Here is a 17,246-nt window from a genome sequence, read left to right as displayed (position 1 = left end):
ATAATGGCCAATTTCAATCCACAATAAATTTTCAAACACACCCATTATGGTGTACACATACGAAGAAGAAGAAGAAAATTCTCGGTATGACCTGTTGTGTGGATGTGCTGGATAAGAATGCTTAACCTAAACACGAATTTTTTATGGAGACGATTGTTTAGACGGTTTGCCTGTTGTTCTCACGAGATTGTTGCTCTTTGGTAGCCATTCATCATCTCTGTATAATGGAAATTTGTGCCTATCATACTATTTGGTGGGGAATAAATAGATTTTTTAAGCATATAAATACAATAATTTACAAATTTCAGCGGTCGGGTTCAAGCACTTGCTGTAAACAGAGAGACTGGTTGCTCAGTTTACCAAACACAGTTTATTATGTGTCGATCATAATACACACCAAAGAACAATCATTAACTAAACTACATGAATGAACAGCTAACAATGCTTGGTGGTTGAAGAATCCATCATGACACGTGCTCAGGGATATGCATGGGGAGGAATGAACACCTGCACCTACAAAATGAAAAATGAAAAATGATAAACAAAAAGATTGATGCAGTTTAGGAAACAAAAAAAAGAATTACCCATTTGATCGTGCAGAGCTCCCATGTGATCAAGCATGTGTAGGGCGATATGTTTTCAGAATAGGGCAAGAGTAGCAAGGAGAGAAGCCGGATATGACAAGAAGATGAATGCAACAACTTTAGGCTGCCCATTTGATGGGGTTGTAGTTGGTGAAATAGTTACATTGCCAATGTCAGAAGTTGGGCTTTTCGCCACCACAGTGGGAAGAGGTGGCTCAACCACATCGGAATCTGTCAGGATAGGGTTAGGAGCTTTAGCGGGTGGCAAGTCTGGAGCAGCCATGAGTTGCAAGAGACCACCAGCCTGAACAGGGCTCATGTAATACGGGGTATTATTTCCCAATCCCAAGCATCGGTTCTCTACAACCCACCAAAGCACCAAAAATCATTAACAACAAATACGAAAAGCTCAACAAACAGTCCATAAGACTAAAATGTCTCACTAAAACCGCGGGGGTCGGTTCTCTGCAACCCACCAAAGCACCAAAAATCATTAACATAGAACAAATACGAAAAGCTCAACAAACAGTCCATAAGACTAAAATATCTCACTAAAACCGCTGGGGTGGAGGGGGGGGGGAATTTAATTGAAATTAATCGGCTGTAAGCTGACATGTCAAAATGAGTTATGTGTCCGTGTGCATGTAAAACAAGTTGAAAACTGACACATCACATACACAAGTGTTGTACACGTCATGTGGCTTGTCATTTTTTTTAATTATTACTTTTTCGCAAGACAAATTGGGGACAGAACATGCATGACCTATGTTTGAACACATCTCAGAACAAAGTTTCGGATTTTTATTTTTAATTTGATAATTTAATAAGTTGATTTGAGATCAAAGTAAAATATATAGAAACAAAGGAGGGAAAAAGTGGCAAAAAAATAAAAATACACCCATATATATATTGATATCTCTTATATCCTAGTGCCCTAAATTTATATTCATATACATAGCAAATAAAATATACATACATTTTTTTTTTCTTTTGCCCTATTCCCTCCATGTCCGTATCCTAATTTTGTCAAAATCGTTGTCCCATGTCTGTGTCCATGTTGCTTAGCATCTAGATCATATTTATTTAGCAAGATTTCATTCAGAAATGAAAGGCTCAACTCATTGTATGACATGCGGTCATTTTATGTTACATTCCTAGAAAGTTTGATAATAAATAATCATAAACACTTCACAGTCCAGGATAAGGAAATGTCATGGCTTGCTGAAATCGGTTGGGACGATCAATCAACTCAAAAACATTTTTCACAGAACAATAAAGGGACTCCCACCGTATGATGAGAAAAAATTTATGCACTTACTCTTGTATTCAGCAGCGGTTCCAGGAAATTCTGTGATGACACCATCAATTTCAGCACCCATGACATATGAGTTGATCTCCACAATTGCATCTGAGCAGAAGTCCCAAGCTTGAGATATAAACTCATTTCTGAAGAGTTTTACAAACACTGGGAGCTTGAATGCATGTAGTTTCTGTACAACATCTGTCATACCAGTAAGATATGCGTCACTGTCAGGAAAGACGGAACTCTTGCTGACAACCACGGAATTAGCAAACTTCGTGATCTCTGCAACAGTTGAATTATCAGCATCACGGATATCTTCATTGACAACGTAAACGAGCTCATAATTGCTTTTCTCCTCCTTGAACTTGATCAACACCGAGCTGTCGGTTGACTGAATCATAATTTTCTTGCCTGTCTGATTATTTTGACTAACATTTCTTAAGACATCAAGAACTGCATCAGTTACACTTAAACTCTGATTTGCTGCTAGGAATGCTGCATCCTATGTGAGACAGAGAGAGAGAGAGAGGAAAGTTGAGAGCATGAACAACCATCTTCACAATAAGGATTTTTTTTTTTAGGTTGAATTTTTTCATGAGACGGTTCTAAGTTAGGCTTTAAATATTGATGTACATCCATCAATTGGGAGATTCCCAATCACCCCCCAAGATACATGGAATGAGGAAGATGGAGCCAGACAAGTAAAGCAGGGGAGTGTCTTTGTTGAAAGTGTATCAAATTCCAACTAAAATAGGTTTCCTATTTTAGAGTAATTTGTTTATGGGAATTCCTTGTGGGCATGTTACTTGTTTTTTTTCTTTATATTGGCCACGAGTTTCATCTCAAGCCATGCCCATATATAGGTCCCTTAACCTACAGCTTACTGGGTGTAAACACCTCCTTCTCCTCCTTAATCAGATCGTCTAAATATGGATAAGGCTAACTAGTGCAAGCCAATGCAGAGAGAAAATGTGTTTTCCACATGTAACACATTTATACACTTGTTAATACCAGAATTCCAAAAATATTCTTAAAAAAATATGAGAAACGTTTTATGATATGACATATACTCACCTCTATGCTGATCAGAACACCAGAAACAGAACTGGCATTATTTGCAAGGGCCAGAAACTCAAACAGCGTCATAAATTTTCCAGCATTTTTGAATTTTGGATTCCGGTACAATTGGGAAGCTATAAATGGGTTTGATATTGCCGCTGCAGTGAAAAAAACATAGATAAATTATAAATATACCATATAATTATTATGCACAATAAATAAACATAGGCAACCACTTGTGCTCATGTTAAATAATTTTCCAGAAAGAAGGGAAGGAGAACACAAAAATAACAAGAAAGTATGTGCAGCTTTCAACTTACGAGTCAAACTCTGAATCTGGCTCCATGTGAGGCTGAAGGGAAATATCCCATTGACTACTCCAAGTTCTGAAATAGTTGTCGTAAGGTTGCTAAAACTTGATTGAGCAACTTTTGTGTAATCTATAAGATTAATAGAGCCTAAGCAAACCGGTATCCCATCCTTCGTCATTTGAACAGGACAGTCAAGAACATCTACACCATCTGAAATGGCACGTTGATATGCCAAATCAGTACAACCAGGGTAGTCCCCACTCGATCCTTTTGATGAGATAACCAAAGGCTTTTCTGAACCATGGAAAGGGCAAAACAAATTATTTAACTAATAATTCATAATGGTACATCAAAAGATACACAAGAAAGAAACTACACAGACATTAATACCACCCACAAGCAAAACAGGAAGAACAAAATCTGTCGCAAGGAAGAAGCACTACATAATAGTAGCATACCTTGTCCTAACACATTTCTGCCTCTGTGAGAGAAACAAGCTGCAATAATAGAAAACAGAGGAAAAATTAACATCTGAAGAAATGATTATGAGATTAAGCAATTAGTATGAATCTATAGTAAATTTAAGTATTTATGTAGAAATGGTCAAAAACTTTCATAAAGAAACTTTGACAAATGAAATCCAGCATGCACCCAAGGAACAACTACTCATTGGCAAGTAAAATATTACCAGGTGTCTAATAGTTTCAATTCACGGTTACACAAATGGCTGAATCACATGTGTCAAAATGATGCAGTTTCAATGATAATAAGCAGGCTAATTAAAATAAGCCACTTTAGCACATGGGACCTATAGGAAAAGGAAATAAATATTTCTTCTAATCAAATTGAGCTACATGTCTTCAAATAAATATTTGATTTTTATCTCTTTAAATAAAGGGGTTGGCCGATGTGAATTATTTAACACATGTAGACTTGTATACAAAAACAGTTTCTCAATCAGCACTGATTTACATTCTATTGACTGAGACCAATAAAATGATACGAGTGAGCTACATACCTATGGCCGCTGATGGAGTTATTGGGAAGTCAGAAAGCACACCATCCACAGAGAAGTTTCCATTGTCAATAAAAGATAGATACTCAGCTACAGGGTTATAACTGAAATTGTAGGCAAAAGGTACGTCATTTGCAAAATCTGATGCAAAAACTTCTAGACCTTCTTTATGAGCATCCAAAACAACTGAGGTATGAGGCTGTAAATATAGATTATCTACAGGCCATATATAAGACTTGGGAACAAGAATTCCGGAAGCAAATGTCCTGATAAATGTCAAATTACTTAATAGAAAACCATAAGTTTGGTTAATAGAAGGCTCAACTTCATCTTGTCCCAGAAACCGGAAGATGAGTTTTGTTGTGCTTGGTTTGCGAGACAATATACTCCTTAGGAAGTCCACCTCTGGAGAAGAGATATAATTAACTATAGCACTTTTAAATACAGAAAGTACAAAGCTTCTCATGCTGAAGTTTTGCTGGCTGAAGAATGCATCATGCTGCAGAAGTGTTAGAACAAAAATAAGGTCAGTTCAAGTGCCAGTTGTGATGCTGGAACATACACAATTTAAAAAGAATATATATATATATATATTGAAGGGAGACACCAATTTCATGTAATAGAACACTTGCTACTCAAGGTTTACCTGAATATTCAACCATAATCCGGGTGGGTTCAATTGCTTTGCCACATCTTGAACAGTAAGAAATGGGAACAGACTACCATCTAATTTATCGGGTCGAGAATAAATTCCCTGAGTTACTGTCCAGAGCAAAAAAGGAAGTGTTGGTGTTGCCAGAGAAAAACATCAAACCTAAAAACAGATAACAAAATTCACCAGACTTAAGAAGTAGGCTTGCTGAACTCTCCTTGATTACCATTTACTACAACTTCACATCTGAGGATGGCAATTAACCAGAAATTGGGGTAACCCTCCCCTAAAGAGACTGGTTTGGGAGGCTGCAATCTGGGCAGGGACAGGTATGGGGGTAGAGAATTAAACCCATCACAAGTTCAGAGCAGTACTGGTTTCAGAATGAATTGCCCCACCACACAGACTACATGTTAGTTGCTGCCTGTTCTGGTGTGGACTTCTGGCTCATCAAGTTGTCATTGTCATTGCAATATTAGTTTCTTGCTATTTACTTCCCACAATATATATACACATTCCTATTCTCTCTATATAGAAATCTATTTTTAACTATATGTGTGTTGTATGTATCATGGACAACTCTGCAAGGTAAACTATTTGTTACACCCAAAGTTTTCAAAGGCTTTACTGAGACTCGCCTTGATGCTTGCCGTGCCTTGAGGCTAAGGTAAAATGCATCAAGGCTTTGATCTTTAGGCTATACTCCCTAAAGGCTTGCGCATCACAATTTGAGGCATGCGCCTTAGGTGCACCTTGAATGCGTTTTGCACATAAGTGTATGACGCGTACGCATATGAAGAGATTGTCGTAGACTCTTGTTAAACTTAGTCTAGTAGATAGTTTAAACATCAAAAAGCCAAAAATAAAAAATAAAAAAAAATCCTTTTGTGACCATATTCTATAGAAAAAAATTAAGTGAATGAACAATGAACAAAAAATACGAGTTAATGCTCAAGTGAGAAGCTCAATCACTAAAACTAAGAATGTCAATTTCACTTTCAATGAAGGCAAGCTTCATTCTTTGCAGTGAAATGTTTGATGTCTTAAGGAGATAAGTATTTATACCTTTCTCTTAAATTTTTATTTGTTTTCGCTATTTTAAACTATCTAATTTATTTACTAAATATTAAATTTTAAAATTCGAAATGCTTACACCTTACCTCATGAGCGGTAAAACGCCTCGTGTTATGCATTTGCCTTTAAAAACTTTAGTCACACCCCGACATCTACTTGATATGTTTGTAGTCTTTCCTAAAGTTTGATGGGGCCAAACAAGGTGTGTTTGTACGGTGGTGTTGGAGAACCCATCATAGGTTCCAGATAGGGATTGGGTGAGCTTCATCTCCGATGGGACAAAGTTGGAGTGAGGTCCCATTATGTTCGTTTTTACACAAACAATTAAGAATTATGCTTACACATCATCCCCATATGTACACCAATACAATCACACAGCAGAAAAGAATGTAAGGTCAAAAACATATTTGCAACAGAAGACTATCAAACATGTAAACTTACAAATGACATTTGCCAGGTCACTGAGGGTGAAATCCACAGAAAACCATCCTTGCATAGATACCCCATTAACGGAGTAGGTATTATACTTATTTTTGAAAACAGATTCAATGTTAGAATTATTCTCAAGTGTGAGATCAGGACTGCAAATGCCAGCTCCATCTTTTGTCAGTTGTACATCGCACCAGTAGATCACATTGGGTAAACTAACCATTCCGGCCAGCTGGTATGCAACTGTACTGGAATCAGCAAATAGCCCTGAAAAGCCACCACGTGCTATGACTAAAGGCGCATTTCCTGCAAAAGGACACCAATAAATAAGTTTGTGGATTGTGTTAATGAGCATGTGGAACAGATGATTCAAAAAAATCTTTTTCGTAATCGGATATCGCAAACAATTTTTTTATCATTCATAATTTAATAAAAATGGAAACTGTGATGACAAAACTAATTAATGAAAATGTTGTTCAAGTGGAATTAAATGAAGCAGTGCGACAAATCGTCCAACAAACATTTAATTTTAGTTAAGACGTATTTTGGGGCACTAGCAACACATTAAGATGGTCCCATCACATTTTCAAAGCCAAGCTGGTGTACATATGTTTTTGACCTAACATTCATGCAAAAAATTAAGTTGATCAGATAATGGTAACCACATGTTTAGATTAGTTTTGTATTAAAAAAATGAATGGTTATATACTTAAAGGTTTGGATTCTCTCAAGTTGGCCATCCAACTTGAGAAAACAATTTAGATTTGGTAGGCCCATTTTGAGGCCGACTTTGGTATTACGAACCGTTTACCTTTTAAGATTCGTTGAATAGAATATTTATGCAAAAAATTAAAATAATTGAATATCAATAACTATATATTTGAATCACATTTGTATCATAAAAAATAGATAGCTATGCTTGAAATTATTTTGACATTCATTTTTTAAAGACAAATGTGATTCAAATATATAGTTATCAATGCCTGATATCATCATGATTTTTCACCTAAATATTTTATTCAATGTGTCATAAAAAGTGAACGGTTCGAATTACTGAGGTCGGCCCCAAAACGGGCCCACTAAGCCCAACTGCTCTCTCAAGTTGGCCATTAATCCAAACCCATACTTAAAATCATACTCATCATCCATTTTCTCCACGCAAAACTTACGATCAACTAAATTTTTTGCATAAAATTTGCTGGACAAACCTTAAAATGTGAACGGCTTGGATAATTGAATTTACAAACCGGAGAGAGGAGCCGTCCTCTTCAATGGCCACCCATGGCAGCAGCTTGTTATGGCACACAGCTCATTGACATATTTCAATCCACACATAATTCACTAAAACTGTTGATTGTTGTTACACAACAATGAGACACTAAAAATGAATTTATCCTAATTTCTGTTAACAAATTTAATACCAGACTAACAGAACAGAACGACTACATTTGAACTTCACTAAAAGACGAAGCGATTGCATGTAACAATTGAAAAATGAGGAACCAAACTGTGATTCAGTGTAAATTCCAGGAAATCAAAGTATAATTTACCCTCTCTCTCTCTCTTTTTCCCTTTCCTTCCCCCTTCAGTTTCTCAGCAACCAAACAGAGCGCAAACAAGCACCAAAATCCGAAATCAACAAAAGGAAGAGAGAGAGAGAGAGAGATACCATTTAAGGTCTTCCACAAACTGGTTCTGGTTGTGTTGGTAGATCCTCGAGCAGCAGGCAAAGCTGCCGAGCAAAGAAGTAGAAGGCACACCAGTAACCGAAGCTTACACATCGCCGGCAAATCTTCGCCAGAAAAGGTTCTGAGACTTCCGGCGAACTCAGTCCGATTCCTCCAAGCGGTGGAGAGAGAGAGAGAGAGAGAGTAGGAGTAGTGTTCAATGTGACTTTGCCCTACTCCATTAAAAGCATGGCAAATGCTTCAATGTTAACAGCATTGTTCATGTTCGAATATATATATATATTAGTGTGGCACACACGACATGTGTCTAATTTAAATAAGTAGGAATAAAAAAAATAATAATGAAATTAATATTATAATATGTACTTAATTTAAGTGATATGATTTTTCGTACTTAAATCCATGGTCATGGGTTCAAGCCTTATCCATCTCTTTGTTTAACTTTTTTTTAAAAAAATAAAAAATACTGTCACATGGCATGGGGAGAGTAAAGTTTCAGGACACCAGAAATTGTGTTCACTTTATAATTTTAAAAAAATAAAAAATACTGCCGCATGGTATGAGGAGAGTAAAACTTCAGGACACCAGAAATTGTATTCACTTTATAATAGTATAGATAGATAGATAGATAGATAGATATATATATATTGAAAATAAATAAAAATAGTAAAAAAATGTATTGAATCAAGTATAATTTTTTGTGTTTTTGTTTTTTTTAATTCTTAGAACCCTTTGTTATTAAGATTTTAAAAATTTTACATTTTATTATTTGAAGTTTTGATTTGTTTCAATCTCAATAGTCTCTTAACATATTGTTATTAAAAAAAATAAAATGTGAATTATATGTGCCAACTTTATGATAAATGGTGCATTTAATAACTTTAATTTGTTTATATATGTGTATGATAAAATTTTCATTTAATGACTAATTTGTTATATATGTGTGTATGATAAAAAGTTCATTTAATGACTAATTTGTTTATATATGTGAGACATATATATGCATTGTTGTTTAAAAAAATTATATGTACATATTCATTCATTTTTATTATTATTAATTTTTTTTTTTTTAGAGGTCTCGTTTGGGAATAGGTTTTTTAATAATTTTTTGATTTTTTGGTTAAAATGTGATATAAAAAAAACTAGTATATTTGGGATGACTTTTTGACTTTTTACTAAAAGATGTGCAAAAAATAGAGAGAAAAGAACTTTTAACTTTTTAGTATGAGTTATTGATATTTTGATTTTTTTAAATGATTTTTTGACTTTTTAACTAAAAAAATCGTTTGCCAAACGAGACCATGTTAGGCATAAAAGTTGTTTACAGAATGAGCTAAATAATGCGTCGGTTTAACATTATGACGCCTAACTTTACATACACACAGATAATCAAAAAAAAAATTTAGCTCCGCTACGTAGCTCGAAATATCAAAGGTTCGAATGGTTTGAAATCCCAAAATGACGTCGTTTTAGGATTTTTTTTTAATCTCTTACAGGTAAGATAATATTTTTCGTACCATTCGAGCCACTCGAGCCCTACACATTCGAGCTACGGATCATTTAACAAAAAATTTACTGGCTGAAGATCTATCTTACTTGTATAGGGAAAATAATTTTTTCTCTTATTTATTAATTTTGTCTTACTTATGTTATTAAAAATAGGTTTAATATGTGGGTTTGAATAGCACTATAAATTAGAAAAATATTGTGTTTGGCAAGTAATATTGGGGTTAAAATAGCCATAAAAGATAAAATAGGCTATTTTAGCCCCAACAAACAAAATATCACATCCAACCCATAATCATTACACTCTTCTCTCACAAAAAAGGTCAAAAAATTAAAAAGTTCTTCCCAAACCAAACTTTTTAGCCCAGATTAAAATAGCCAAAAAAGTCAAAAAGTCAAAAAGCCAACTCACTTCCCAAACGGAGGCATATGATACACAACTTTTTGCACTTTATAATTAAAAAAAAAATGGCATAATTATAATTTTCTAACGTATAACTAAAAAAAGAAAAAAAATATCATACTAAACACAAAATAAGGCATAACTATAGAACTCGTGAATTATAATTAAAATAATGTTATAACTGAGAGGGTAATTTTTGTAAAAATTGGGCCGAGCTGGGATATGGTCATTATGGCCCACAATACGAAGGGCTGAGTAAAAAGGCCGTAAAGTTACTCCGGCCCAAGAGAAGTACAAAATTACTCCGGCCGAGATAAATGTAATGTTACTCCGGTCCGGAAGCGATTTGGAGTTAGGCTGGTCTCAGAGTTAGTCCAGTCATGGCGTATTGTGGTTAGAACGGTCAGAACCTTGCTACTCGGTAGTTCGGTCTAAACACACCATGGTTCGTACATGAGAGAACCGAGATAAGGTGTAGCGAAAGGAAGAACCAAACTAAGGATAGTTTGGCTTACTCTGCGGCTCAACATAGCCATGATTACTTCGGTCATGTTGGAGTTCGGCCATGGTAAAAACCATCTCGCTTGGTTTAAGCAGTGAGGGGGGTGTTGAAGGATAAGCATTATCTTTCAGGAGTATGAATCCTAGGAGGACTCTGCATGGAGGAGTAGAAGTCCTACTAGGATTATGCCAGACGAAACTTATAAAAGCTCACAAACATCACCTTTGGAGAGGTAACACACAACTTTGCTTTCTGAATACATAGAGCTTTTGTCTATTTGTCAAGCTTATTGACTTAGGCATCGGAGAGGTTTCCGGCACACACCCGCCGGCTAGCTCACGTTTGTGTTTTCAGGTGATAAAGCGACGGCACACGGAGGAGCGCAGACTTGATCAACAGGATTATACGAGAAGATTTATTTCTTTCCCGTACAATAACTAAAGAAAGAAATGACATAATTAAAAATATATACAATATATCCTTCTTTTTTAAAAAAAGTGTATCCCTATAAATTAACATGTTCGAGTTTTTTTTTATTGGACTTTACATGTACAACCTAGGTAAATACTTCTTCGTTTCCTGTCCGTCACAGTATATTACTACAAGGTTTAAATTTAAAAAAATAAAAAAAAAAGAAATATAAATTACACAATTAATCCTTTTAATTTGAGTAAAATTTTTCTTCAATTCTTATGGTTTTAATTTAAATAATTTGAACTATATATTTTAATTTGTTGCAATGTAATCCATATATCACTTATTGTTAAAAATTTTAACGTAAAAAGACTAGGGTAAAACACTATTAAATCTCAAATTAAGGAATGTCAAACCATTTAGTCTTGTCTTTTTTTTTACGGACCGATCAGTCCCATTTTAATGTTAAAAACCTTTGAGTCCATGATTTTAGCGCGTGAGTAGAAAATTGTGAGGGTAAATATGGGTTTTACGTGATGTTAAACTTACCTAAATGGCCAAAAGCATAGTTTTTTGCTTTCCATCCCGCGTGATCAAAACGAAAACAGTGAAAATGGAAAGTACTCAATTTTGATTTCGATGTTGCAACAATGATAGACATTCAATTTCTTTGAATATTGTTTAATTTGGTAATGTTAATGTTCTTTCCAAATTAACATTCCATTCCCCTCCCAAAAAAAAAAAACCCCAGATTGCTGAAATCCCCTTCTGGCAATACATTACAGCTGTTGTAACGTTGGGTCATTTCGCCATTTTTGTCCACTGGTTGACAGTGAAGACCACAGCTAAACATTGTCATTGTCGGTGCCGGTGTTTATTGCCGGTACCCACAGTGACAAGTATGTATTGTACTAATTTTTTTTTTTTTTTGGTTACAGAATGGCCAAAATGTATATGTGACATTATATTCCGAAGCCTGTTTCGATGCAATTATGCGTTTTTGCAATATTAGATTGTACATTACATGTTACTTTGTAATGCTAGATTGTACGTTATTGTAATAGCATGGTGGCGATCGAATTATACTGAGGGTAGGGCCAAGTAGTGGTCCTTATTATGTGGTGTTATGTGGTGTTAATTGTGATAATGTATGTAGATATGTTATTTTGAGAAATCCATTGGGGACCATTAGCACTTGGGGTAGTTGCAATAGGGTGTTTGTTATGATTGGATTGTTTGTGTGTTAGGGGTTGTTTGGAATGCTCTAAATAAGTGCACTTTTTGACTTTTTATGAAATATGGGTTGAGTTTGAAGTGATGTGGTAGAGAGGTGATGTGACTTAAATAAGATGACGTGACTTAAATAGTGTTGGCTTTTTTGGCTTTCGAAGGTTACTTTCGTAATTATGAGCGTGCCAGCAAGGATCAATCAGTCCTTACAGAATTGTAATTGCCAAACAATTATTCAGACGATTGTGTTATGGTTCTTTCGGCCTCAATAAAGAAGACTTTTACTGGTGGCTTACTGGTAATTTAACTTCAGAAGAATTGAACATAAGAACAGTTAACTAAACTGGAGTATTTCATTAGTATGAAAAACTTACAATGATCTCAGTTCCGTAGAGAATTACAGCGACAATATACTCGACAACTACTCCTACAAATGAAGTGCAGCGCAGAAACTTAAAATACAAGAATATAAAGGACAGGAAATAACACTGGAATATGTAAAGTGATTCTTTAGATTTTTCTTCCTGCCTTCTCTGAGGTCCTTCCTGCTATTTATACTTTCCGAAGATAACCATCGAATCGTACTTCAAACCGTCGAACTGCTCCTCCGTAATTGCTGATCATGCTACCTTATAAGTAGCTCCACTACGCCTTCACTTGCAGTTAGGCTTCCCTCTTATATTCGAATTTGAATGTGAACAACCGTTGAAGCCACGTCACTGTACGTCTCTTTGTTGATTCGCTACTACTCAGATCTTATCACAACCAATATTAATTGCCACGTGTATGATCAGGATCGAAGACCTACCTGGTCTCCCCATATTACCCTCACTTTGTCACGCGTCGAATTGTCACTGGCTTAGTACAAAATGTATAGCCAACATTACCCCCCGCACTAATATACCCAAGACTTGGTGATATTAGTGGATCAGAGTCCCTTTTCCCACGTCTTAGAACGTGCATGGGTTTTGCATCTTCCCAGAAATGCAACTGTCTCACACCATCTGTATTAATACTCTCGTCTTGATCCTTTAAGTACTTTCACTGTCTTATTATTCGAACAGACTGATACATTTTATGGCCAAATTAACTCTTTCCTCCAATGATGAAGCATACGAAGAGTCATATGTCAATGCCATTCATCGTCGAAAGCATGCATTTATTAGCCACCTTTACCCACCTTTCTATATTCAGGTTATGGACGCCTTTGCAAATTACCGACCTTTGGATTACGAACACATTGCTCTTAATCCTTCGATTCAGAAGGCTACAAACAAAGACATAAGAATTTTCCCTTCTGACCCACCTTTACAGTTCGAACAATCTGCTCTCAAACCTCTGATTCGTAAAATTGCAAACATGGATTTGAGCAACTCTTCTTCGCAAATTTCTGTATGGGATAAAGCTGCAACTTCTTCCTCTTCTAGAGGTTCTGACTGGACAAGCTGGTCAGTACCTGAGACTTCTGATTTAAAGGAGCGAATCAACCACTATTTTGTTGAGTTCACTGACCCTTTAGAGTTTCCCTCCTATGCTCGAAGTTTAGTTGTTTATCCTTATGTGCCCATTGACCATCAGCGTAGTCTAGAGGAGAATCTTCTTGTAGCATGGTATACATCTTCCATGCCTACAAAGATAGTGCACTCTGCTCCTCGCCCAGAAGAAACACAAGGGTATAACCCATCATTCTTAGCCCAAAAGGCGAAGATCTGTTCTTCTGACTGGCTTGATTATATTAATGCTTTTGTTCCTTCTGCTCCCGTATCATCCTTGAAGACAGAAGCGTCCACATCTTCTTCTTCGTCTCCCGAAATTGATCCTCCCCTACCAATTCTTTCCTGGGCAGAAAAATTGAAGATTGCCCTATCCACGGAGAATGTCTTTCCACCCTATAAACCTCTGCCTTCTCCTACCCCAGCTGAGCGGAAACAGGCGCAACTTCTGCTTGCAGCCTTCTCTCACTTGCCCTTTAATGTTCTCGAGGACGAAGTCCCTCTCAAGAACCTTCGATGGGCTTGTGACATCATGACTAGGGGTCATGTCCTTAATCCCCTTGCTCAGGCAGAACTTCATATGTTTCTGGACCAACTTTCATTGCTTCTTCACTGGCACCGTAATTCTATGGCTACTACACAATCTTTAGACCAACTTTCGTCCCTTCGAATTCATGCTCAGTACGAAGCAGAAAACTTTATTGAAGAACTCAATGATTTCAAGAATAAAGATTCTGCGTATTGGGATGACTTAGACATTGATGAATTGGAACAAGGGTTAAGAGAGGTGGCCTTTGAAATAAAGGCTGAAGAGCTCTACTATGAAGTGAGAGCACATCAACTTATGCAGCCAATGCTAGAAAATTTAGAAGATAGAATAAGGAAAGAACAAAAGTTCATTGATCATTGTTGGACTAAATTTCATGATCTTGTTATTTATTCCATTCCTTATTTTTATGAGCTCGAGTTTATACCGAGATAGGGTCAGCTGATGTAATCGCTCTGATCTTAATATAAACAGAATTTGTCTTTGTTTGACCCTGTCTTCACTTGTATTTTTATTTGTGTTTTAAAAGTCAACTCAGAGATTCGAACTTCGAACAATTTCATCATTTAAATCTGGACTTAATTGTTTTAAATAAAACACTAAATGAGCCAATTGTAACCTTTCCAAGTTGTGGAATAGAGTTTTGGCTAATTTTCAATTGGAAACAGTGCTTCAAATCTAGCAATCTTACATTCAAAACCTGTTTTGACCATAGTCAACATCTAATCATTGTCATTATTGCTTTTGATGTTTCGAACACCAAATCCCATCCTTAAAGGAACTCAAGTTTTGCTTCGAAGGACATTACCCTTGTTAAAAATTCTAAAAACAGGTCTTTAAGCCCCTTTTAAAATAAATACTCGAGTATTTTTATTTTTTGGGTAGGGCAACCCACTTCGAAGCTGGCTTCTCTATTTTCGAAGCTGTTTGACTCGGCTTCGAAGCAAAATATCTTACTTCGAAGCTAGCCTTAACAACCGGGCTTTGTTTTTCCCTCCAAAAGCATCAATGTTGAAGGAAGCTTTTGTACTCGTACTTTTAATACTTAACAGCTCGTGTAATATATTTTTAAATACGAGGACTTTAAAAACCCTTTTGCTTTGTGTTCTGAAATCACCTGCTCTTCTAATCGCACAAACCCTCTTATTACCAATCGTCGGCTTCTCTCTACTTCCTTTCCCGAAGAAAAGCATACCGTCAATGGCTTCTCCTTCAGTATCAGTCGTAGAGCGTATGAGCCCATCTGTGGCCCTGAAGAGGATTATTGATGCGGAATGCGAAAAGTACAAAGCTGGGGAGAGGAGCGCTATTGATGGACGCATCTTTGTCCCTCGTCGCCATGTGCAGTCAGACTATGTACTCGGGCCCATATTCAAAGAGGTCCTCACTGAACTCCCAGCTCTGTACCCTCGACTGGAAAACCAATGTCTTCTCTATGAAGGTGGTCTTGACTGGAGGAACTGGAGGATAAATCGCCCCCACCGATGCTGGCCCACGGTGAGACCAGAGTGGCAAGAGTGGTATGATCGGGTTATTCCTGCTAGGACCCTGGACCTTCAAGAACTCTGCCTTCTCGATGCTCTCAGATTGTCTAGGGTAACTATTTCAGAAGACCCTTTCCTTGTTCCCGCTGCTCTATGTTTTTGGAATCCTGTCTTTAACTTTTTTCAATTTAGATATGGGATGATGGCCCCTACTGTTCTTGATATTTGTCATTTACTGGGATTATCCCCTATTGGCACTCCTTTTGGACCAGATTATCCTGATTTAGCAGTCCCTTTCTCCCTCCCCTCCCTTAACTCATCTTATAGTGATTTTGCTAGGGCTGAGAATAAAAGACAGGGCCCTGTGACTGATAGGGAATTTTTTTCTTTCTTATTGTATTGGCTTTGTAAATTCCTTTTTTGCACTTCCTCTCAGAGAATTATGCCTGAATTTGCCCCTCTTGCCAAAGCCTTTGTCTTACAGAAAAAGGTGGCCTTAGCCCCACATGTTCTAGGGCACGTATATAGAGTTTGCTCCCTTTTTTGTGAGAAACCCTTAGATGCTAATCAAGGGGGGCCATTCTGGATCCTTCAGTTTTGGCTTTTTGCCTATTTTACTGAATTACAATCCAAATGCCTTAGATTTTCTGAGCCGAACCCTCTTACTCATGGCATAAGGATGGCCAATGCTTCACTTTACCCTTCTACCTTTGCCTTTTACTTCTCTTTCTTTCACCAGCTTCCAGTCTCCCTTCCTACTTATCGTTTTCGTCCCTTCGAACCTTCCATTGGTCCATCTTGGTTGAGGAATTTTCTGAGTGACCAGTCTTGTACTTCGCTTGCTCACAAGGATATATGGGCTTCCATTCTAATTCCCAGAGAGCTATTTATCGGGACTTTAAACCCGAAGGCATATAAATGTATTGCTGAACCTTACTGTCCAGCCCAGTTTGCTAGACAATTTGGCCTTTCACAAGGGGTCCCAATACCCCTCTGTAGCAACACAAATCTCAGCCTCACTAGAAGGGACTTGAAAGTCCGGAAATCCAGGCTAGAAGAGGCAACTTTGAAATTTGTAGATGACTTGGCCAACTTTGAATACACCCCTTTCATTTCTCAAGGTACCGTGTTGAAGAGGTACCAAAACTGGTGGGTGACTAACATGGAGATTTATCTGGCCATTCCACCTTTAAGCCTACTAACAGTGTTAGATGTGACCAAGCCCAAAGAAACCGGGGAGGTCACTTCTTCCACTGTTTCAGAATTGGCACATGCTGCTCCTGCTGCTTCAATTCCTCCAAGAGTCACTCGGGCTGCCTCGAAGAAAGGTATACCCTTGTCTCTTCTCCTTTTGTCTTTCATAATGCATTTTGCCTTATCTTTAATTCTTCTTTTATGGAGGTGGCCAATCACAAAAGAAAATGAGCCTCTTTGAACTCGAGAAGGGAACATCCAATATTCAAGGGAAAGAAAAGGAAGAATCAGATGAAGAGGAAGAGTTATTTTTAAAAAGAAAGAAGAAGGCGATCGTCTTTTCATCCGACTCGGTAAC

General features: G+C 36.9%; 1 protein-coding gene across 4 annotated transcripts; it reads right to left on the bottom strand.

Annotated features, from left to right (window-relative positions):
• Window positions 1-249: 249 nt before the first annotated feature.
• LOC114278046 (glycerophosphodiester phosphodiesterase GDPDL3) lies at window positions 250-8,378 on the bottom strand. Of its 4 annotated transcripts, none has more exons than XM_082880225.1 (10): window positions 8,097-8,378; window positions 6,440-6,733; window positions 4,919-5,034; window positions 4,276-4,771; window positions 3,716-3,754; window positions 3,267-3,551; window positions 2,962-3,104; window positions 1,903-2,389; window positions 585-944; window positions 250-513 (listed from the first exon to the last, which is right to left on the bottom strand). In XM_082880225.1, exons 1-9 carry the CDS (start codon window positions 8,206-8,208, stop codon window positions 640-642), a joined length of 2,277 nt encoding a protein of 758 aa, XP_082736351.1. In that variant the 5' UTR covers window positions 8,209-8,378; the 3' UTR covers window positions 250-513; window positions 585-639. The 4 variants fall into 4 exon arrangements, with proteins under 4 accessions (XP_082736351.1, XP_082736352.1, XP_082736353.1 ...); XM_082880226.1 differs by having other exon boundaries at window positions 250-507; window positions 8,097-8,372; XM_082880227.1 differs by having other exon boundaries at window positions 585-815; window positions 8,097-8,372.
• Window positions 8,379-17,246: the final 8,868 nt, after the last annotated feature.

This window comes from Camellia sinensis, chromosome 7, assembly GCF_055761805.1.
Source record: "Camellia sinensis isolate YWXY chromosome 7, ASM5576180v1, whole genome shotgun sequence".
Taxonomy (NCBI): Eukaryota; Viridiplantae; Streptophyta; class Magnoliopsida; order Ericales; family Theaceae; genus Camellia; species Camellia sinensis.
Note: the sequence above shows the minus strand (reverse complement) of the source record. Positions and strands in the feature narration are given on the sequence as shown.